General features: G+C 39.2%; 1 protein-coding gene across 37 annotated transcripts in view; it reads right to left on the bottom strand.

Moving 5' to 3' along the window:
* RIMS2 (regulating synaptic membrane exocytosis 2) overlaps positions 1–25,336 on the bottom strand; it is a 387,973-nt gene that overhangs the window by 177,130 nt on the left and 185,507 nt on the right. For 25 of the 37 annotated variants that reach the window (XM_054385548.1, XM_054385557.1, XM_054385553.1 and 22 more), the window contains one exon: positions 1,189–1,256. In XM_054385548.1, coding sequence (XP_054241523.1) covers positions 1,189–1,256 — 68 coding nt within the window. Of the gene's footprint in view, positions 1–863; positions 1,073–1,188; positions 1,257–25,336 lie in introns of all 37 variants that reach the window. The other 12 variants (XM_054385542.1, XM_054385543.1, XM_054385554.1 and 9 more) reach the window with 1 other exon arrangement.

Here is a 25,336-nt window from a genome sequence, read left to right as displayed (position 1 = left end):
CTGCAGGGCGGGTTGGACCGGATGACCTTTAGAGGTCCCTCCCAACCCAGGTCGTTCTATGATTCTCCATATGAAGTATAATTACAGTGAACTTTATTATTCTATTACCATCTATGGGCACAGCGGTATTTGTACACTGGCATCATTAATACAATTTTAACATTTTATTTTGTGTAATCATAGCACTTTTTCCACAGAAAAATACTATTTCATGCTCTGTTTCATGCAAAATTAGCAGGCACAGACAAATCTGCTCCCATTACAACTAATAACTCTAAAAAGATTTATCATAATCTCCACCAAACAGAAAGCAAAAATCAAAAATACCAAAGCAGATGGCAAAGCCTTTAAGTCTGCACAATACTGCACAGAAATGGCATGGCAACAAAACAAAAGAACAATCGTGACAGTGAAAGGGAAAAAAGAAAAACAACTTTTCTGTGCAGAGAGACCCAATTTTCTCCCTCTTTTTTTTTTTTTTTTTTCCCCACCTGAGGTTTAAACTATTAATTTAATTTCAGCCCCAGGAGTTTGAATGTAGTAAATCAATTAAGCCAATCAGTAGAATCCTTACTGTTAATTACTTTATACTTGAAGGTAGTACCACGATGTGCTATTATGCAACCATAAGAACGACATTTCCTTTATGCCTCTCGGTTTTTGTTTTTTCTTAGGCTGCCAAACAGTGAAAACTGCAAGCATGCAGAGACTTTTCATTTGTTTTTCTTTTCTGCACCTTAGGAAATGCTACATTGTCTCTAGAAACACCCTATCTTTTACTTTATGCACTATTTTAATGAGTGACAGAGAGCAAACAAAGACCAAATGAGCAGGTTAAAATGCAGGCTCCATAATCTCAGTACCTTCTCGCTATGGCTATGTTCCTCGTTTAGAGTTGTGCTACTACAGGTATCTACCCCAGAGTCTTTTATCTGAGGCTCAGACCATTCCAAGTCCTCTTCCAAAGAGTGGCCACCAAAGCACACCATTTTCTTTTGCCTCTCGGATAAGGTGTTAGAATCCGACAAAACTGCCTGCTCACTAGTTTTCCTTTTTCCCCTTTGACTGTCCCCTAAAGATGTGGGATAAAAAAAGGATACAAAAAAGAAAACGTGCAAAGGTGTAAATAAAACAAAGGAAATGTGAAATGACAAAAGAAACTGAATGGTAAGGCTCCACATGTCTCACCAAAGACATTGGGGATGCCTCACTGCTATGCCAAGACGTATGGTCCAACCAGTTGTAATCCATGTCTCCTGTGAGAATCAGACAGACAAAGTAGTGCAGTAAAGGAAAGGTGAAAGAAAGGACAGACAAAGATACAGCAAAATTGTAAAGACTTCTGATTATCCTATTGGATTCATAACTTCTGCTAGCAGGACTTACAAAGTGCTTCCAAGAAAAACTTAAGGCTCCCATATCAGAGTTTGTGGAATATGAAACACAGTGAGGAAGGAGATACATCTGTGTGGCTTTCTGTGTGCATAAAATTGTGTACACTGTAAAGCATGATTTCCTTCAGACTTTTTAACTGCTCCTAGGCAGTTAGAGTAAATTAAACCCAAAGACAAAACTTATTGTACTCCTAACAAAATTTTCAACAAGGAAAGCATTTGAATATGGGATGAGTTTTCATCATCATCTAAAGACATTGTTTTGTACTGAGGAATATATTTCATTGCTTTTCTAACACAAACAAGCATTTAATGACTTCAGTAAAGCACTTTAAACAATGGTACTCTGTATTCAGCTGTAAAATTGATGATGTTTTATGGAAGGTTAAGTGATCTGATTTTTCAATAAGAAAAAGGAGTATAGAAACTATTTTTAGAATAAAATGCATATCAGCTTTGCTTGGAATTCCCAGAGAAATGCCTACTGGCTAAATACCAGGATGAATTCTATTCAGCACAGGTACCTCATAACTGGGAATAAATATGTATGGTTTTGACAAAGCATATTGGTTTTATTTATATATCTATATTAGAATCAGAATTTAACCTGTATGACAGACACATGATAGGAGAAAGGGTTTGAAAAATAGATATAAAGAAAAGGTCTAAGTAGAACTATTAGGTTCTTTGTAGGTACTTTGAATTGTCAATTATAGCCACAGATTTTTGCCTTAGACATTTCTCTCTTTTTTCCTCCCCATTGTTACTATATGTTCTATGAAAAATAATTTCTTACCACATGCTACATAATTTTCTATTATAGTATGCAGGATAAAACATGGATTTTAATCAAGTTTCATGACCAAAGAACACTAAACCAAAGTAGTTCTGCTCTTTTTAGGACAGACCATAAGCAATATTTTTCTATTTTCATACCTCAGATCCTGCTTTGACATTGCTCAGCCTGTTGCACAAGCCCTATGAGGAGAGGCTGAGGGAGCTGGGGGTGTTTAGCCTGGAGAAGAGGAGGCTCAGGGGAGACCTTACTGCTCTCTACAACTGCCTGAAGGGAGGTTGCAGCCAGGTGGGGGTTGGTCTATTCTCCCAGGCAACCAGTGGCAGAAGGAGAGGACACAGTCTCAAGCTGCTCCAGGGGAGGTTTAGGCTGGATGTTAGGAAGAAATTCTTCACAGAAAGAGAGATTGGCCATTGGAATGTGCTGCCCAGGGAGGTGGTGGAGTCACCATCCCTGGAAGTGTTTAAAATAAGCCTGGATGAGGAACTTAGTGCCATGGTTTAGTTGATTAGATGGTGCTGGGTGATAGGTTGGACTTGATGATCTTGAAGGTCTTTTCCAACCTGGTTCATTCCATGATTCTGTGAATTATATAATTTCCTCTGTACTTACATCAAAAAACTGGTGAAAGGCAGTAGGTCTAATCACAGTCTTAACACTTGTCTAGAAAACATTACAGAGAGGATGTGAAGAGAGATCTCCACAACACTGAGCTACAAAAAGCTGTTACATGCTTTAGAAAAGTAAAATAGAGTCTCCTCTGAGGGGCATTATGTGCAATGAGAAATATGACCTTTCTTCACTTGTTTTCTTCTAATATACATACTTGCATATGCTATCTGGGGAAAAAAAAACAACAAAAACAAGCCTCATATCCATTTAAAAGAAAGAAGTGTGCAGAATATGAAGGTTTTATTTTCAAAAAGACACTTTGAACTCAGTCCCCTACATTTGGCAGAAACGTTGCAGAACATTAAACGTCTTCTGATTTCAAAAAGACACTGGTAAAGACCTCAACAATTATTTTGAAGCATTAATTAATTCATATTTTCTAAGTAATAAACAAGCCTGCTGTAAATGTATTAACTGTGTCTCTTGATTCTTGCAAGGAAGGTAATGTATTAAAATGGGAAATTCTCCCCCAAAACTGCTTTCTGATGACCTTTAACATCCTGACTATATTACAGATAAAAGCATGGCTATCCTGTGAAAGGGAAAAGAAATATTCTTTTGCAAGCTAATAGCATTTGGGAAAAGGTACTTCTGCTATGGGATTCCCAGAGCTATCTGACCTCTGCCTCCCAAGACATTGGGGAACTGAGTGAAATCATCAGTGAGCTCTTGAGATTTAGAGATATCACAGAATCACAGAATGTTAGAGCTTGGAAGGGACCTCCAGAGATCACTGGGTCCAAACCCACTGCCAGAGCAGGATCACCCAGGGTAGTCTGCACAGGAATCCATCCAGCAGGTTTTGAAAGTCTCCAGAAAAGGAAACTTCACAACCTCCCTGGGCAGCCTGCTCCAGGGCTCCATCACCCTCACTGTAAAGAAGTTTCACCTCACGTTGAGGCTACCAAGCTGATAGCCTGAGTTCTGCTCTACATATTGCCTGTGTTATCAATTCTTGTTTAAATATATCTTTTTAAATGGATCTGAAGTGAGGAAAAATCCTCTCATTACACTGAAGACAACTTCCCAGCTTTAATTGCACACAATTAAAGGCATATGAGTCCACCCTGGCTTTTCCCAGCAGTTAGTTTCTGCGTCTTCAACAACACTGTTGCACCCAAACCCGAAGCCTGACTTTAAAAGTTGCAGGTTTGTTCCCTATAATTTGGTATCTAATTCTAGGAACTGTGGAATATAAATGTATGTAGCTATATGTTTAAAAAAAAAAAAAAAGTCATAGAAATTAGAAATTACAAAGCCCCTGTATATGATCTATATTTTGCCCTTTACACTGCTTTGTCATCTAAATGACAGGCCTAAATATTACAGAAGTAAATAAAATGCAATGAAATTGTTCTTATTAAAATGCTGCCACTTATAAAACTATACCTGGGGTGAGTGTCTGGAAGCCCTGTAGTATTCTACATTTCTGAGACATGTGTGTCTTAGTACAGCTACGCTTTCTTGAGGTACAATGAATGCCTTGGTAACACCACTGGGCATAAATTTTCCAGCCCAAGTTGTGTAAATATTAAAATCTTGACTGACTAAATGATTGTGAAATCTTGTAAAAGTACTACATGTAAGATACATAATTCTGCATTTCTCAGCAGGAAAATCTTTCCATAATAAAGACACTGTAGTTTTAATTCTGACTACCAGTTGCTGATCTCTTAGATACTTCCCTTCCACAACAGCAGATGCTTTGCCATTGAGAATATGTCCACTGAGTGTTTGCAGCAGAAATTACTCAGGAAAAAAATGGCACCTCACTGACAAATTATGCAAGCTATAATATCAAAATCATCTTTCACAGAGAAAAAGAGCTAATACATTACTAAGCAAGATACAATCTTAGCATTCAGATATCTCATGAGTTTAGGAGTAGCTATATATACAAAAAAAGACATATGTGAGGTCAGCTTTCAGCAATGTCCCTGAGCATGTTGAGTATAGGGAAAGCTTACATGGTGTGTCAGTGTTAGATGAAATTCCCCCCCCCCCCCCGACAATAACCAGGCTAGCCCAGTCTAGAAGCAAATGAAAGCTGTATTTACAAAGCAGAATCTACAATCTATGATGAAATGCAATGAATATGTACAAATATACAAAATTCACAACATTTACAAATATATACAATCAACAGAAAATCACAACCAATCTCCCTTTGCTTCCCTCCAAAGGGGACCCTTCCCAAAGGGGCCTCCCTCCCAGGAGCTTCCCCCCCAGACCCCCCTGGACAGAAAGCAGAGTTAGTTAGAGCAGAAAGTTGTTAACTTAGCTGCCAAGGTCAGTACGTGTTATCTTCAGCCAGAAGAGAAGAAGAAAACAGCAGCCAGACAGCCCAGCAACTGCCCCCACTGCCGAACGCAGAATGTGCAGAATGCCTACTTTGTTTTGGGTAATAGTTCTTAAACATTTCTATCTATCCAATGGAAGTGTTTAGAACAATCAGTATTTTGATTTCTTACACCCAATAGTGACTTTTTTACACTCTTTCACTTTCTCTGTCTTGAACTTTGCAAGGAAAAATTAAAAAGACAGTTTCAAACCATCACACATGGGCAAATCAGGTTGGGAATAAAATCACAGTAGTGACCTAGCCTTTCTGCATAAATGGTGTAAAGCTGACGCCTTTGTAAGCTTACTGATATTTAGCATGTTTTGCTCATTTTCTTTAGCCAAAACGAAACAGGCAGAGGAAAACATTTTTCTTCTCCACCCAGAAACGTGCAGCAAGGGGAACTTCCCATAGCACTGAGAATCTCCAATCAGTGTAGTGAGCACAGCACATGCCATGTCACTTGATCCTCTTGAATGCAACACTCCCAGTGAAGCCTTATACCATAAAGGCTCTGGAGGGAAGTGGGAAGTAGCTATTGAACTTTAATTTCAGCAGGTTTCCTTCTGTGTTTGCATCCAGACTGCCACGTGGTGAAAGACTCCAAAGAGAAGCTACGCAGCCAGAGTTGCCTGGAGGTGATTATATGAGTGCTTAAACAATTGCTTTGTCAGCTCTGGACACCTCAGAGACATGCTAGCTTTTGCTGCGGGAACAAATGCAAAGTTGCCTGGCACACATAAAGCACAGAAATATTTTTCAGTGTCACTAATGCAATTTGGGCACTGATGACAAAAAGAAGTTTCCTCCTGTGTACTTATTTACTTTCAAGCTTTAGTGCTTTGATGTCAACACTAATTATTACAGAAAATAACCCTAAGCTACTTTGAATCAGCATATCTTAATTACTAAGTAAGCCTCCAGTTTACAAACTGAAGACAACAGGAGACCATGAAAGACAGCAAGGGAATGGATTTTTGTGAGACGTGACATCAAATTCACAAACAAGAACATAAACTTAGCATGTGAGTTGGGCTCATGACAGTGCTGCAGTGATTTCACCAAAAGAACAATAAACCATAAGCAAAGCTGAAATAATGAACATGTCAGGAAAGAAAGAATACTCTTCTTAGCTAAGTTTCAAAGAAACATAAATATTTTTATTCATAATAGCATTCTATGCTTTTAATCCCCAAAGCCACTCTCATGGGTTGAATTGAATCTGATGATGAGATTCAATATCATGCTGATGTCATGCCAGCTTCAAACTTAATGTGCTGGCTGGAGCAAAGTAGTTAGAAAGCATCATCTCATTAAACTCTTTGTCTCAACCCAGAGTTGGGGTATTTTTTGCTTTACCTTCCCTCCCATCTGTATGGGGGGGAGGGTGGGGGAGAAGCTTGCGAGAGCACACTGTGTTAACCCAGGACAGCCACACAGAGCCTAATGAAAAGAGACACTGATAACATGGAGATGTCTCCTATCATAAGCAAATCATCACCTAGAATCAATTTCCATCACCAGCCCAACAGCCACTCACACATTATGATTGAGGATCAGCAATTTGTTTCACTAATCACATCTTTCTCCTTTTTCTCCACTCTCTCCACCCAGGATCACTGACACACTGCTACCAGAAAAATGATGCTGAGAAATACTCATCTTGGATCATTGACACTGTGCTACCAGAAGAGTGATGCTGAGAAATACTCATCTTGTGATATTCAGAATAAGCTAATCACTACACAAATAATGTATCTGTGTATCTAATAGAATAATACAATAAAAATAACCACATACCTTTTAAAAATATATAGAATACTAGGAATAGACTTGCTGATTGTCTAAACAACTTGTTTCTGTCTGTCCAAACAAGTAGGATTTTTAACTAATTCAACCTGCTTCCTTCTCAAAACCGATTTCTAAACTGCAGCAGACACAACACAGGCTCATTTCACTATGACAATGATTTAAGCAACAAAAGCTTCACCACAGCAGCAACTCCAAAGCATGTCTGGCAGCAGACATGCCACACAGGGCATCTGCTGATTCAGTAAGCTGGAGTGGCAGCAAAAAAAAAAAAGAAAAAAAAAAAAGGTGTAAAGATTTTTCATCACCTTGAGACTGCAATAAAGAAGCCTCTGTAAACTAGTAATTAGATCATTAATTATTGATCGCCCCTTTAGTAGTCACAATGAAGAGAGTAATTTGGTATATGTAAAAACAGCTTTTGTTTTGAGTCTGGTTACCTGTTATTTTTGTCAGATTCCTTCTTTGAAGGAAATTAATTACCTCCTTAAAGAGGAACAGAAAACCTGAAAATGAAATGCCAGTAGATTCCAGAAGTAACAACCAGAATGAGCTGTCTAATTTCGTTTCATATCTTCCACGTACAGGCTTGACAGCATGATACTATATAATCAAATTAGTTTAGAACAAAGATCTGTTATACCTGGTTTACAGCTTAAGGAACAGATGTGCAAAAACAAAATACCATTGCTCATGACTGGTTTGTAAGGCACCTTAGCACCATCAACCTTATTTTGTGCCTAGATGTTAATATAGGGATATGTATGGGCTGGAAAATTCACATACATGTGAAGATGAAGGTTAGGCTGCAAAATTAAATGCTCAGAAAGTAGAAATCCTATCAGACTCAGTTTGCCATGGAGCATTAATTCACTCCCTGTACAAATGTATTAATGAATAATGGCCAGTGCCATCCTGGGCTGTATTAGAAGGGCTGTGGTTAGTAGGACAAGAAAGGTTCTCCTGCCCCTTTACTCTACCCTGGTGAGACCTCATCTGGAACCTTGTGTCCAGTTCTGGGCCCCTCAGTTCAAGAAGGACCTCAGGGAACTGCTTAAGAGAGTTCACCACAGAGCCACAAAAGTGATTAAGTGATCTTCCTTATGAGGAGAGCCTGAGGGAGCTGAGGGCTCTTTAGCTTGAAGAGGAGGAGCCTGAGAGGTGACCTCATTCAGGTTGATAAAAATGTGCAGAGTGAGTGCCAAGAGGCTGGAGCTAGGCTCTGCTGGGTGATGCCCAATGACAGCACAAGGGGCAGTGGGTGGAAGCTGAGACACAGCAAGTTCCATGGAAACAAAGGAAAACTTTTCACTGAGGCTGACAGAACACTGGAACAGGCTGCCCAGGAGAGTTGTGGAGTCTCCCTCTCAGGTATTCAGAACGTGCCTGGATGCACATTCCTGTGTGATCTGCCCTAGATGATCCTGTTCTGCAGGGGGGTTGGACTGGATGAGCTTTCAAGGTCCCTTCCAGCCCCTAACATTCTGTGATTCTGTGATAACATGATGGCAAACTTCCGCCATCTCCCAGGACCACAATCATCTTCTGTGTACAGAACAAAGAGTGTGGATTAAATAAGTAACTAATCAATACCTTTGTTTCTTCAGTTAATGATCCCTTTCATTATTTACTGAACATAATCTAAATGCAGATCTAAATACAAAATTACCTGTCTCCTGAGAGTATTTCTCTGCTGCTTTCAGAGTATGTTAGTTTTGCAGGAGTTGGGGCTTAAATGCAAGGATTTTTTCTTTATGGCCTGTCTGCATAACAAACTTAAATGAGTGCTGCAGTTCCCCTCTTTCATAAGGAGTTCCTGACACACAGACATAGAAGTGAAAGCTGTGACATGTTGCAAACAATTTCCAATGCCAAACTTGACCAATATATTGATTTTTACTTCAGGAATTCCTAGGATTGTAGTTCTGCCCTTTCCTAGCTTGGTTATACTCATGCTTAGTAAGTGACAAGAATTTTGTCACTTATTAGTGACAAGAATCATCTACTTACCAAACAAGCATTACATTTTCTTATATGATTAAATTCCTCTTCCCAACATCCATCCAGGAATGCTCATGCCTATGTATACTAATTAGATGGAAACATCCCTTGAAGAGAAAGTGTTTCAGGATGCTCTTCAAAGAGAACCAATATGGACAGTAAAATGTTGTGGAGATACAAGGGCAAGATTAAGTCACAGACAGGGAGAAAAAGATGGATCCATTCACAGTCCAAATTTAATTTTGTATTTTAATAATAAAAAGTAGATTGTGTAATTGCAATTTTTGGTGTCTTCATGACATCAGAAGAACACAGAACAACCAAAGGAGGTTCCACAACAGAATAGCTGGGGGATGCTAGGTCTGTAATTATTTCATTTAGCTGTGTACATAAATAAGCACATTGCTGTGGGACCTTGCCACAGTCAACAAGAACTAGTTCCATAATTATAGCCTTCCTGGTAGCTAAAGCTGTAATAAAAGTTACATAAGGGATTTAATTTCAGCCTCCTGATTTTATATGATCACAATTATCTAAAAATATATCTCCTGAGGCTAAATATTTCCAGAGTGAGTTTAAGCAAAAGGTCATTATTTTTTCATGACTTTTTTTAAGGAAAACTTCCTCTACTTGTTCATCTTTCAGTTTCTGGGAGGTTGAAGTGAGAGGAAGAAAAAAGACATAATATTTAATGCCTGCAAGAACAGCTGGGAATTTCATTTCATAAATTGGACCAGGTCCTACACTAGGGAGGCTCTGATTGCACAAAGCACTCCTTCAGCCAGTATAACTTGCATAGCTTACACAAAAAGGCCTTTTCAGAAGCAAATGGTGTGGATGAGCCTGGACCACCATTCTCTTCTCCAGGTAGAACGACTATATTCACAAAATAGAAGCTGTGTGTTTCTGATGCAAACACTGAAATTATACTGCTTCAAAGGAGGTCACCTTGTGGCTCTCCACATCAGTTTTAGCTTCAGATCAACTGCTGTTATACTAAACTGCTACTGCCTAAGGAAGGCTATCAGCAAGTGCATCACATTCCCTCCACTGCCTGTCCTCTTAGGAGATCTAAAGGCTTCATTCATTAGCTGCTTATTCACTTTTGCAGTGAAAAGCTGAAAGCCTTTGACAGGGAAACATAAGAAGAACTATGAAACTTACAGAAAAATATATCTTTTTTTTTTTCAATTTATTTTAACTTTAAAAGTATCCAAAACTTAGAATCATAGAATTTTTAGAGTTGAGTTCCAGGGGATTCCTATTTTTCAGATATCAATGCTAAGGAAGAAATATTTGTTGCCTTTTATTGTAAAGGAGAGGAAAAGCAGGGCAGAGGCTGCCTCTTTTCCTCATCATACATTCTTGGTATCTCTGAACAGGACTCAGTTGTGGGGGAAAAAAAAATAGTTCTGGGATCCAGCTGGCAGTGGAGTCAGCACAATGACCTTAGCAGATATGGCCAGATGACTTGTAAACAACATAAGGATCATTCTCCAGATTTAAATCTGGCAGTGAGCACTTGGAAATGCACCCCTTACTCCCTTGAAAGACTGCTCAGCAATTTTTTTCTTAGGACTCCCTGAAACACCCTTTTTTTCTGCCTGTGTCTGCTCAGCACAGACAAAATACCACAGAGCATCTTTACTGTGCTAAGAACTGCAGCCCTTGCTAATTAATTCAAGGCTTTGTTTTTCTATAAAACCTTGGCTTAGGCAAGGACTGAACATTTATTGTTATTAGAATATTACATTACCTAGATCTGTGATTTTAAGAGGGTCTGTGGTCATATTTTGTAGCTCAGTATTTCTTCCTTGATGCTTACTACTATGTAAGTAAATTTGGACGATCAATAAAGAAGAAAATTAGCTTAAAATGAAATCTTGATTAGCAAAACCTCAAATAACGACACTTGACATTTTTTACTCCACATTTCATAATGGGCTGTGATTTGTAATTCCCATTTCTAGCAATGATTTGTTGAAATAGCAGATGCCAGGGGGGTTTGCAAATGTAGGATTGGCTGTGTTCATAGCTCCACTCTGTAAACAACACAAGCAGTTAATGACTTTTTAGGGTGACATTGCTGTTTCTGCCTATTTTTTTTTAGATCATCCTCTGTCAAATCCGATAAAGAACTGGCAAGTATGATATGCTTTGGGAATAATAACTTTGGCAAACTACACATCTCAACAAAACCAGTTTTAGAATTTAACTGCTGCCCTGCCACAATTCAGCATCTTTTTCCTTTCCATTGTTATGCAAAAATGGCTTCCACCTTTCACACAGGACTCTGGCTTTAAGATCAGCCTCTAAAAATTGTCTTCTCTTTGTTTTTACAACATTCTTTCTTTTATAAGCAAATTATAATAAGTTATTTGTTATTTCTTTTAGTAAAATCAGAAGCAACCAAAGTTGTTAACACAAAAATTTCCAAAGCCCTTCCCTTCCTGTATTTCCAAGTGTTAAGTGTCCCAATGGGTGAAGGGTAAAAAAAAAAAAAAAAAAAAAAACACTCACTTTTTGTTAATTTCAGGTACTGGATGCAACAAGAATTTAGTAGGAGGTTGTCTATTCCTAGAGAGATTAGAAGGAGCTCAATAGAACCCTTCAGTCAGTTGTGTCTCCAAAAACTCAGTCACATGCAATAAACATATTTGGACACGGGAGCTATACAACTAGGTGAATGCAATCCTAGTGAAAGGCAACTTTGGATACAAACTTACTCAGCCACAACAGTTGTCCCAACATTTATCACACCATGAGAAAGTTCCTGAGCCAGCATTACACTTCAGACAATGCCCCAAGTCCCATCACCAGCAGCTGCAACGTTCATACTCAATTCTATGTGCCCTGAGCAAGACAAGGAAGCTTTGCAGGCAACACCTTCCTGTAAGAGATAGGTTATCAGATAACAATCCACAGTGTCCTGAAGATCAAAGTGACCACTGACCTCATCTTGACAGCTTGGGTACATTGAGGAATGGGAGCTATCTCATCTACGACAGGCATAATAAAAGAGTTGACTACAAGTTTGAAGCACTTTGGCTTCTGTGGAAGCTGTCTGTTCTCGTAATAAATACTTCCAGAGATGTTGTATAACCAGCAAACTGGGTATGATGAATGTCAAGACTCTGCAGTTCTTTCCCTGGCTTAAAGGCACCCATTAGGAGAACTAGCAGGCAAAGGCAGCACAAGGAAATGCTCGTGTGCATTGTTCTTTCTCCAGCACTGTATAACAAAGGCAGATACTGCACACTGGCCCTGTTCCATGCTCTGCCCTTGTACAATATCTTGGTTACTTAACCTGTTACAACAGATATATCACAAAAACACTTGATTTAGGAGAGCTTTGTACACAGTAAAAGGGGTATGAAGTCAATGTAAATGAATGACCAAATGCTGGTAGTGTTAAGACAGTCCAATAGGTATCTGAGAGAATTTTGCAAAATCTTACAAGACCCAGAGTGGACTAAAGGAAGACGACCAGCATAAAGTGTGTCAAAAAACCCTGGGGTTTAGAAGAAAGTAAATTGAATGCAGGAAAAAATTAGATCTGTTGCTTTGTTTCAATGTGTGTGTCTGAATAGAACATCACTTCAACCAACATTTTGGTAAGTGGCCCCCAACTGAAAACTAAAAATTATGACAAAGGTTAACTGAAGCGTGAACCTTCAGTTCTGCCAATAACAGTAATGAGCAATGAACTCAAAATACAAGGGAGCCAAGTGCTAAGCCTTGTTCTGACAGTGATCCCTTGATTTCCAGTCCATAAAATGAAGATAATGAAGCCTTCCTCCACCTACAAAGGATTGAATGTGAGCTACTGACTGGGATGAGCATTCTGCAAAGGACCATGAAAGAAATAATTACAATAATCCAGGCTCTTTCAGCAAGAATTAAAGGAATAAATATGCCTCATTTCTCCAGATACCATCCGTTCCCTACAATGACAAAAGCAGCTGCCTGCTGAAAAAAAAGACCATGGGGTAATAAAACTAAAGATATTGGTGCAAAGCAAATATTTCAGGAAGCAAAGTATTGCTGATCATGCAATCTGGTTAATGAATTTATTTCATCTTGAATCTGAAACACAACAGTGTTGTATCCAGATTGCAATTCGAGAGAAGAAATCGAGTGAGTACTAGGAAACATTTCTTTACAGAAAGAGTGGTCAGGCACTGGAGTAGGTAGCCCAGGGAGGTGGTGGAGTCCCTGTCCTGGAGGTGTTCAAGACATGGGACATGGTTTAATGGCCATGGCAGTGTTAGGCTGATGGCTGGCCTCGATGATCTTGGAGGTCTTTTCCAACCAAAACAATTCTGTGCTTCCATGATTAGAAATGGGCTCTGATTCTGTGCACAAAGGAGCAAATGCCTTCTCAGAGGCAAATACTCTGGGTTGAAATTCCTCAGACTGGTCTGTGGGAGCTTATTTTAACACATCCTGAGTTTAGTTTTCAAGAACAATCCTAATTTTTTATACCATTACTTCTTTTTCACAAAGCTCCTATTTACAGTTCTTGTTTGCTTTTGAGTTAAATCACATTCTGGCAAGGTAATTAGCAAAACAGAAATTACATCAAGCTTGCAGAACTCAGGTATTCCACATGAAATGAATTTCAATCCAATCACTCACTTTAGGTATTATTAAAAATTAAAATTAAAAAAAAATACTTGTAGGCATGATGTTTAGGAGCATTCATACATAATTTTTTACTGAATTTGGGCATTATTCATGTCAGTATTTTTAAAAAATATTCATTTATACTTTATAAATATTCATATTATACCATATTATACCTTAGCACCTCCCATGTTGTATTTAACAACAGCAGAACAGTGTTCTCAGTCTGTGTTTGACATCAGCCAGAATGTTGTCAGCTGGCACTGCAAATACAGATGCAAGCAAGAATCTTGTCAGCACTTCTCTGATTTTATTTATATAGCAGGTTTTTTCCTTTTGGCTTAGGAAAATACTTGGCCTTGTTTTATATAAATGTGGCCATTTAAAATTCCCACATTCTAAGTGTTGACAGGGATTTGTTTGTTTGTTTGCTTTGTTTCCTGCTAACATCACAGAAAGATCACACAAGCAGCAGTATCCTCATTAATTAAATTATGTTAAATACAGGGTTTCTTTTTTTAGAATAAAGGGGAAAATGTGTTTCTCTACACACAGAATTCTTATTCTTTAATTTATGGACTATTATAAACATTAGAATACCTCTTTCATGTGTCAAGAGTAATTATTTCTCTTGTTTGAAAAGATTTGCCTTGGGTGGCCAGTGTCACATGGGTTATACTAAACTGGAATGTGTAAAGTAGCATTGTTACCAAAGCCTTATGTTAATATTCACAAAGCTTTTGTTCTGTCTGGAAGCACATAATGCTGCATTTAATAAAATTATCCCAGCATTTCATAATGAAAGAGCTGTGCTTGCAGTTAAACAATATACATTTTTTTGGCTATTGACTGTTGCTTTGTTACTCAGTTTTACATCAAGCATGCTTCCACTACTTTGCTCTTCCACACAAATACCTCTAGGTCCTCAGCCTGGTTCTCAGAACTTTCTGTATTGTACAGCTTACAGAGAGCACAAAGCAATTGATGAACGAAATGATATTGTTGTGAGTCTGCTTCACTGTTTCTATGAAGTCAGCATTTTAAAATACTACCAGGTAGTTTCAATACTTTTCCTGAGAATGCATTTTGTATGGTTCATAGTGCCACATTATTTCATCTTTTTAGCTACTGGTGAAATATGAAGTTATATATATAAACCAGTTCATAAAATTCTTAGATTTGATTATATATTAACATACATACTGAAAAGGATAACTGTAATCTATAGCAATGCCTCCAAAAGAAATAGAGAAATTCTCAGCTGACTTCTGAATTCATGACTTGAATATTCTTGCCCTTTGCTCTGCCATGTTCATTACTCACGACTCAGGATAGCAGATACCACTACACATGAACATTTCAAATTGAAAATATTTTTCAACTCTAGGCAAAAAGTGGGTTTGTGCAGAATTTAAAACACTTCTCTAAAGCAAGTTCCATATTGTAATGAGGAGCTTCCCATAAGCACATGCCCTTCCCATGCTGGAATTCCACTCTCAGTCCCAAGTATTTTTCAGCCATTTTCTTTGCAGTGTTGTAAGCACCTAAATAGGGTGCTCAGTAAAAGAAATCAAGCATCTAATTTCTTAAGAACTGGCATAAAGTGGAAACTCTTATACAACTCTTGCTGTCAGAACAAGAACTTTAGCAACCAGGGGGGAAAAAAAAGCACCAGAAAAAAGTAAAGGTGACAGTCCTAGACAGAAAGTATATGATGCCAGTGAACATCACAACTAGAACTGAGATCTCCAACTGAAATGGACTATAAAAATGCAAAGCTCCATGCTGAACTCTCAGTTATTTCTGGATGAAAACTGCAATATTGTAATTTTAAATGTCAGTTCTTGTCACTATTTTCACAGGGAAATTAACCTGCACCTTAAGAGCCTCTTCAGACTTCTACACATCCAATCACATATTCCTCTGCAAACAGAACTGTATTGATATTTGGGAATGAGAAGCAAACCATCTCCTTCTCCTAGCTCTCTGGAGTACTTACAAGAAGTATAGCAAAAAAAAAACCCAAAAATTCATAGTACCAAATCTGCCCCACCTCTACCACAATGCATTTTCTCTTCAAAATTATGTCACCTCATCCTGTTTGCTGACCAAACCATCCCCCAACTTCAGGAAAACAGAGCACCGTTTAAGAAGCTTGATATGAAACGCAATGAAACACTCGAAGTTCCAAACCCAGAGCCTTTCAGTTCTTATCTTACAGCGTCCACGCAGTAAGCAGCTGTGAGACAACTTGGAGGCTTTGTATTAGCAATGCTTTTAGCCATTTGAGCAGTCTTGCTCGTGTCAGTGACAGGTATTAACTTCACAATCGCTCCATTCGCTGTGTGGTAATTCTGTAGTCTTAAGCGAGAATCCAGGGCGTTAGCTCGGATTTACTGCCCTCCTATCCTACTGTGCAAACCTAGATCAGCCCTGTGTCCCACTTCTCTTTGTTTCAAATGACTCTTGCTAGGTCTATATATTTCCCTTTTTAGTTCCTTTTCCTTTCTACCTTATTTCTCTCCCTACTCTCCGTTCCACCTGCTCTATCCCCTTTTCTTTACTCAGGTGCCAGAAAAAGCAAAGACTCCCTTCCGTAGTTTATAACTGCTCTGCTGCTGCTGCTGCCATGTGTGGCAAATCTTCACAATTTGCATTCAAAAGGACAATCAGTAACACTCAAGTTACAGGCTAGAAAGAATCATAGAATTGTTAGGGTTGTAAGGGACCTCAAGGCTCATCCAGTTCCAACCCCCCAGCCATGGGCAGGGACACCCCACACTAGATCAGGTTGCTCAGAGCCACATCCAGCCTGGCCTTAAAAACCTCCAGGGAAGAGGTTTCACAACTAACAAGCCTGCCCTTTTAAGTTCACCTATGTACACAGGTATCACATTGTAATGATTGTATTCTCTTGTCCTTTCCATTCTTACTAGCATGTTGGGCTATTCTCCTCACTGCCTTGGGAGATCACCCCCATCCCAAACACTGCCTGCAACTGTGAGCAATGCCAAACAAGAATGTGTAGGTTGTTCGTTAATCAGTTGAATTAAGAAACTAGTTATGAAAAATAAAAGTCCCTGTAGATACAAATGTCTACAAGTACAAAATAAATACTGGGACTGAAAACTGTGAGATTAATTTAGATTCAGCACAATGCTTCATTGCCACTGAGTATATAACTATGTAAATAATTCCACTGCCATTGCATACAGTGCTAAAAATTCAAAGTCTGCAATTACATTACCTCAGCTTTATCATACTTAATAATTTGTGCCAAAGCACTGCTTTATTCTTTTCTACTTGAAGTGCCTAGCTAAAAGCAAAACATGACTTTTATTTTTTCTTCTTCTATAATTTGTTCAGACTGTGAGCATTTTGTTCCACAAGGAATGTAAATCAAGGAAGTAGAACACATGCCATATGCACACTTTTCATCTGTATTCAATCATACATTGTATCATGCCATAAATCAAGCTCTATGACACAGCCTACTTCAGAGAAAGGGCTGTATATGACATGCTTTTTACTGCTTAGTCATATGTGTGATGCTATAAAAAGATGTAATCCTTACAACCTTCTTACCAGAGAGGTATTTTAACCCTGGACATCAAAAGTGCATCTGCTCTCCACCATCAGTTTGAATTTCCCTGGCCTGAATGCTACTTTTCCATCAACATACTTCTCTCTTGCACTGCTGAAACTAAATTTGTGATGAGACTTTTTTTGGTTTTCCTAAGGAGTCTCACAAAAAAAGCAACTGTCAAAAAACTGTTAAAATAACTCACAAGGGTTCTCCTATGGGAATATTTGTATCAGTGCAATTCAGACACTTTCTCTTACAAATAATATTGATGCATTTAAAAACAATATTAAAATTTTCAATAGAGTATGAAGCACAACATAACAAACAACATCTCAGTCTGGGTACAGATGCAATTAATAGCCTGTGCAGATAATTTTCATGGCAGAGGTAAAAATGCTTTACTGAGCTACCTTGGCACAAGCATCTGAGAACAGACTTGATCTGGTATGCAAAGTTGTTATAGTTTGCTTAACAAACTTTTATCATGCTATTAAATCAAATTATTTTTTTTTCTCCTCTGAAAGGAAATAATTAGAGCTTTCTTAAAGGCAACAAATATTTCATTCAAAATCATGGCTCCCTGGGGGGGGGGGAAGTTTTGATTTTCAAGAATTTCAAAAGAAAAGCTAAAGGAAAAAAAATAAACACTGTTCTCAAAAGTGCACAAGAAAACAGAATACTTTCTTCTTTATTTCTCTTTTAAAGTTTGGTAGGATTAGAAATATTAAGCATAATAAGCTCCAGGTGCCATACAGATCCTCCACATATATGCACACTTGCCATTCAGGTATTTAAATATTTCTCTATTGCTTAGCAATCTTTTTCACTTGTGCCTGTGCCTGATATTATCATTTTCTACCACCTTCAGTTTCATGTTGTTTTACTTGGGAAGAAGATTTCTTAAGGAATCTGTCAAAGGACCACTAACACTTTCATAAACAGTCATGGTCAGCTTGTATCAGCTTCCACCAGAAAAATCTGGGCTGTGAGCATTAAGCTTTACAAGAAAGTGGCTGAGCATTTGCATTTTTCAAAACAGGTTTGCTTGAAGGTGCTCAGATTAATTGGATTCATTTCTTTAATTGAAACATAAATTCTCATTCCAACTGATGCATATGAGAGGTTGCCTAATAAATTCAGGCAAGCCAAAAATATTCTGAGCAGATAAATTCAACACAAAATAATCTCCATGTCTGAATCTTTGGATAAACTCTTGAAATTAAATTATAAATTTGTTTTAGAATAAAACCTACGAAACAGACTAGAATTACACTAGAATTTGGTGGCTCTATAATCAGTGATAATGCAGAATTAGACATCTTGGTGACTTTAGACACTTTGGTGGCTTTCTAATCAGTGATAATGCCCCTCTCTACATATAGACTGACACCTGGCTACACTTAAGACTGTGGGCAAACTCTCACTGACTGCAGTGGAGTCAATTTCACTGTTGCAGAGCAACTCAAGAGATACTACTGGGTATCAGACAGCAGCAACCATCATCATCTTGGAAACAAAACATCTGCTTTTAGACTACTTCACTTGCCATTAGCCATGCACCAGCTGTTCTTGCTGATTAGCACTATAGGCCAGACCTGTGACGTGAATCTGAAAGAGCTTTCAGGAACACAGTCAATACTATCACTACATTTTCTCCCATCACTACATTCAGTCTTCTCTTCTGCCATTTTCTCGGCTTCTCTATAAGCAGTTCCAAAACCATCCAGCTTTTGAGCTGACTTCGTACTAGCACCATCATCATAACAACTATGAGAACCTCAGAGATTTTGAGAAATATTGTCCAAGCTGATAACAAAGGGAAAGGAGAAGAAAACTCAAGGTTTGCCCCATACTAAAACCTGGAGATTAAAGCCCAGCCCTTCTCAAACAATACATTTACACAGTCCTGTACCTATTGCAATAAACAAAGCAATCACCAATAAGAAAAGACTTTCCCTATTTCTTTATTGCCTCTCTTCTTTTTTTTTTTTTTTTATCTTTTTATCAGTACCATAACCCTGAATTGAAGAAATAACATTAGCAAATGTAAATGAGCCAAGACATCTCATTTCATTGCCTCTCCTTTTCTCCAGGAATAACAATTAGCACTGGAGAGAATCCCTTTAACAGGTGCAATTTTTTTCCTTTTGAGAACATAACAATATTCAAAAGAGAGTTGTTCCTTATGCAGCTTTCACATTTCAATTATTTTTTTTCCTTTTTTTTTTTTTTGGTAGGTGACATAGATGCCAATAGCAACAACTGAAAAAAAAATTTCTCTGAAAGAATATTTTATCTTTGTCAAAGCCCCAGGAATCCCAATGAACCATTCTGCTGCTACAGCAGTGAAATGGAGGTAGTACTTTTGCATGTATTGTTCCCATCCCAGTATAGGTACAACCTCTAGGGTCCAAGTCAAGAAGGTTGATATGCTGGTTTAGATTATGATCTGAAAAACTACATTTGAAAGGCTTGCACTTTAAATCTCACTGTCCTGCAGGAGGTTATTAGCAGATATGCACAGAGCTAAAGCAAAGTTTCTCAGCTTTGCAAATGGAATGAATGAATTTTTCTGCACTGAGGGTTCATGATGTCTCATAGAATGGGTCAAGGAGGCAGAAGAGATGGAGTTGAAGATGAGAGTGAGAGTACATTCAGAGCCAGGTTTGTTGTTCCTGCTTTCTCCAGAACACAGCCTTCCCTGCAGCTTGAGGAGATTGCTCAGCTTATCCTCCCCCTCTCTCCAGCAGCAACCACTGCACCAAACACTAACCTCTCTTGCAGCAGCAACAGCAAGCTCAGCATGCAAAATAATCAACTGGGCAATTTCAGCAACCCTGATTATCCTGGCCTGCTGCCTACTTAGATTAGTCCTGAAACCCGTCCAGGACGTTATCTACACAGTCAGCTGCAAAGTCCTACATGCTTCCTTCTCCTACCACCTCTGCCAAAGATGCACAAACAAGCCTTCAGCTGGAAAGAGCATCATTGTGCTTATGCAAACTGTCAGCATGCTAGTAAAACCAGACACCCTGCTCAGCTCATTATCAGTCACATACTAAGATGTGGAAATGGCCATTGAGCTGAGGCTGGCAGATGCCCCTCTAGTTCACAGCGTGGAAGGGGCTAGCCCTTAGCTCTGTGGATACATTCTAATGCTAATTTTAGCCATTTGCATCTTGTTAACAATTCTAGCCAAGCCAGGTAACAGAATTCATCCATCTCAGAGCCACTGGAAGTTGTATTCTTTTGAGCAAACCTGCAACATTTGGTGCCACATATATTTTAAAAGCCTCAATGTGTTAATTCTACATGGAAAGACCTTGCAGGGTATGTGAGTGTGCAATGCCAGGTTTATGGAGTAGCCACAGTCTGCCGAAAGGCTTTGGTTCACTGTCAGTGCTTTAAGGTAGAGAACATCTTTACAAAGCATTTCAACCTCTGCTCCTCTAGGGTGGTGTCACAATGATGACAACTCCTCACACATTTGTATCAACTCAGCAAAAAACCTCCTTGGAATCAGCCTGCAACTCTGACACCAAAAGTTTAGCATTCACCCTAAAAGAGATGGCAAAAGACTTTTTTTCCTGTTTCTGACACCAACCCTGCAGTGAGTAGACCAGAGGCACACATGATGCTGGGAGACAGCTGAGACAGCTGACTCCAACATTAAAGGGATACCCCATACCATATGACATCACATTCAGCAATAAATGCAGTGAAGAAAGAAAAAAAATGCCTAAAAGCACCCCAAATTCTTCAGCAGTCCAGAGGAAAAATGCTTCATGTCCATTCTCACTCTTTGACAAATGGATTCATCAAGAAATGGATGATGAGCTCTAGCTCTCTCACTGTCTTTGATACTTGTCTTTCACCTCGCATAACCTTTTGTGCCTTTTAAATATTAGCTAAAAATGTGAAGTCAAATTATTACAGCTTTTGGATCTGCTGTAGCAAAATATGATATTGACCCAGTTACAAATTAAATAATTCCAAGTAAATTTCTAATTCACAAATATGTAATAAATATTTAATGAATAATTTATTGAGTCTCATCTCCTCCTAGAAACTGAGAAAAGCCTCCCCTCACTGCTCTTAAATTCACTAAGCATATTTTTCTAATAAAAGGAATAGTTACATCACAGCATCAGGTAACAGATTCTCTCCTCACTGGAATGAAAATGATAGGCATAACCATTATCCTTTGATTTCTTGGGATGAAAATGACAGACATAACCATTATTTAGTCTAAATGCAATGGGTTTTGAACTGTTCTTCCAATACAATTTATCATTCTCTTTTCCGTAGACTTTTTTCTCATATTAATTTTTATTTAATTTTCATATTTAAATAATATTAATCAATGTGCAGGTTTGCTGGCTCACAGCATCTAAATTGCTGCCTTGAAAAGCTGAAGTGATTCAGGCAGTTCATGCATGGCACACAACAAAGCAGAATGCCATTCTTTCATTAAAACTCAGCATTGTTTTCTCTTTTAAAGGTGGGGGAAAATAACCTAGCTGAACTCCAGAGCACAGCAGTTAGGAGGCCTGTTTAGAGACCAAACTAAGAGTGTTTTTTTTTTCTTTTTATTTAGGCTGAGTCCTCAAAATTATTAATGAAGATGCATCCAAATTTAATAAGACAAAGCTTTGCCATTTGTAGCAACTTTTGTAGCTCAGATTGCATGCAGGTGTGAGTGTTGCTCTCTGCTTCTGATCCTACACAGTCTTAGGCAAATGCAGAAACTTATGTTTTATTATTAATATCCATTACTTCACCAGGATGATTTAGAGTGCATATAATTAAGCTTCTGCATCTTTCAAGATGAAGGTTTAAGACCCAGGTGAGGTTAGAAGAATGTCTGGAATCTAAATTCTCATCTAAAATGACAGCAAAAATCATCTGTTGAAATGAACTAATAAGATACATCATAGATTCTCATCTCTCCTTCACATAAATGCTGGATGCCTTTCAAGAAGTGCCCTTTGATGGAACACAAGACGTTCTTCAGTCATACAAGTTACTGAGCTCACTGCCTAATTAACAGCATGACACTGAAAGGGCTGTGATAAATAGCAGCCTGTATTAGATGCTGTAATGGCAATTCTTCATTTTAAATTCTGCAAAGCCATAAAAATGGTTAGTAAAAACCACACAGAAATACTACACAGGTACTAAAGCAGAGCTTTCCTGCTCAGTAAAACATTGTCAGTTGATCGAGTCAGACTCTAGACAGCAACAGATCAGTTACACCTAAGAGCAGCAGTCAAAGATTAGGGCTCTCTTGAGTATGCCTCAGCCTGGAACATGGAAATGCAGCCACTATTTTATGCTGATGTTTTTATCATCAGTAGTTTGCAAGTACATGATCTGATGGGGCTGGCTATTTCTAGTAAAAATCTGCTTTATTTTTACAGGGAATAGACAAAGCTTTTGGTGGATTATGCTACATAATACTAAATTTAAACCTCAAATAGGCAGGCCAGATCCCTGGCCTTGAAAAAGACCTACAGTGCACTCCTAAGCCATTAGCATGGGCTTAGCTAACCATCTGACCAACTGGCCAGTGTAACTTCTGGGATAGACACAAAAGTGCCAGGTACTTGGCACAAATTGGTGAAACTAAAATACTTCTGCCGTACAGCAAGCCTTACCTAATAAAGTTTAAATTGGAGAGGCAAAAGCATATTTACATTTCCAACAAACTCTAGGCCATCACAAGCTGATTTAACACAGTATAATCACAGCCAGGCAACTATTAGACTGTAGCTGTATCCACTATGAATCACACTGAGATCCTATCTGCCCTGTCCCCCAAGAACAGCAACTTTAGGGAGCTGTTGCATATATAACTGTAGTTACATATTAAGTAAACACAATGAGTAAAGATCTGCAAATGAATACAGATCCAAAATCCTAAAAGGGAAGGAGAAAGACAAATCCAGCAATTTGTTTTCCACAACTGAGTTGAGTTTCTTTGCATCATTCACTGTAGGACAATCCATTTCAAAATTATTTACAACCTCTCTTGACAAATATGCTTAGAAACGATTTGCCAATTGTACTAGCTGTTCTCACATACAGATAAATCTTTAATAGCTTCCACTCTTGCAGCAGCACAGCTTTCTAAAGGAAGTTGTTGAAAAACAATCCAGCTAAAAGGATCGAAAGAACAACAAATACTCAGAAAAACTACATGCAGCAGCAAAAGGAGAATGAGGAAATGCACTCCCAAACTTAAAAAGGCATTGACATTTGTTTCACACAACCTGGAGATCTGTTTTGGGAGCTTGCTGATCTCACTGCTGTAATCTGATATGGCCCACGTATAGTCAACTGGAGAGAGAGATTCTGTGGCTTGCTATTGCCATAGAAATCACTTAATGCTGTTTAGTGCATCTGTACCAGAGGCCTGACTTGTAGGAATAGAGTGAAGAAACAATACTTTTACAAGCCTAAGCAAATTATGGTACTGAGGTTAAGACTATTGTAGAAAGTGCTATTATCATGGTCTCATCTGGGATTCAGCTCATTTTTCTCTTCTTTAAGGTATTACAAATCTCCCCAGCCAACATAAGGAGTATCACAGTATCACAGTACATTAGAGGTTGGAAGGGACCCCCAGAGATCATCCAGTCCAACCTCCCTTCCACAGCAGGGGAACCCAGGGTAGTCTAGACAGGAATGCATCCAGGTGGGTTTTGAATGTGCCCAGAGAAGAAGACTCCACAACCTCTCTGGGCAGCCTGCTCCAGGGCTCTGGCACCCTCACTGTTAAGAAGATCCTCCTCAAATGGAGGTGATACCTTCTATGTTCAAGTTTGCATCCATTGTTCCTTGGCTTATTACTGCACACCACTGTAAAGAGCTTGGCCCCCTCCACTTGACACCCACCCCTCAGCTATTGATAGACATTGATCAGATCCCCTCTCAGCCTTCTCTACTCCAGGCTAAACAGCCCCAGGGCTCTCAGTCTCTTTTCACAGTGGAGATGCTCAAGTCCCCTAAGCATCCTCATGGCTCTGCAGCAGGTCTCTGTCTCTCTTTGTCTCTCTTGAACTGGGGAGCCCAAAACTGGACACAGTATTGCAGCAGGGCAGAGTAGAGGGGAAGAAGAACCTCCCTAGCCCTGCTGGCCACACTTTTCTTGATGCACCCCAGGATCCCATTGTTTCTCTTGGCCACCAGGGCACATTGCTGTCCCATGCAGAACTTGCTGTCCACTAGGACTCCAAGGTCTTTCTCTGTGGAGATAGCTCAGTGGTGATCTGTTCCATAAGGAACAAAATATTAACACAGTGTTGACTGAAAAAGATGCTGTTTGAAAGGGCATCCCACTGTTTTCCTTTAATACAACAAGACTTTAATATAGAACTATCACTCAAATCTCTTTAATTATTTTATACAACTGTTTAAAAACTTTTTTGGAAACTGGCCAATGTGACGCCCATCCACAAGAAGGGACGAACAGAAGAACCTGGGAACTACAGGCCTGTCAGCCTGACCTCAGTGCCAGGGAAAATCATGGAGCAGATTGTCCTGGGGGCAATCACTGCATACCTGAAGGATAGCCAAGGAATCAGGCCCAGCCAACATGGATTTAGGAAGGGCAGGTCCTGCCTCACCAACCTGATCTCCTTCTATGATCAGGTGACCAGCCTGGTGGACGTGGGAAAGGCTGTGGATGTAGTCTACCTGGACTTCAGCAAGGCCTTTGACACTGTCCCCCACAGCAAACTCCTGGCCAAGCTGTCAGCCTGTGGCTTGGACAGCAGCACTCTGCGCTGGGTTAGGAACTGGCTGGAGGGCTGAGCCCAGAGAGTGGTGGTGAATGGTGCCACATCCAGCTGGCAGCCTGTCACTAGTGGTGTCCCCCAGGGATCAGTGCTGGGCCCCATCCTGTTCAATACCTTTACTGATGATCTGGATGAGGGGATTGAGTCCATCATCAGTAAATTTGCAGATGACACCAAGCTGGGAGCAGGTGTTGATCTGTTAGAAGGTAGAAGGGCTCTGCAGAGGGACCTTGCCAGGCTGGACAGATGGGCAGAGTCCAACAGGATGGCATTCAACAAGTCCAAGTGCCGGGTGCTGCACTTTGGCCACAA

Source organism: Indicator indicator, chromosome 12, assembly GCF_027791375.1.
Source record: "Indicator indicator isolate 239-I01 chromosome 12, UM_Iind_1.1, whole genome shotgun sequence".
NCBI classification, from domain to species: Eukaryota; Metazoa; Chordata; class Aves; order Piciformes; family Indicatoridae; genus Indicator; species Indicator indicator.
This window is presented reverse-complemented; position numbering and strand designations above follow the sequence as displayed.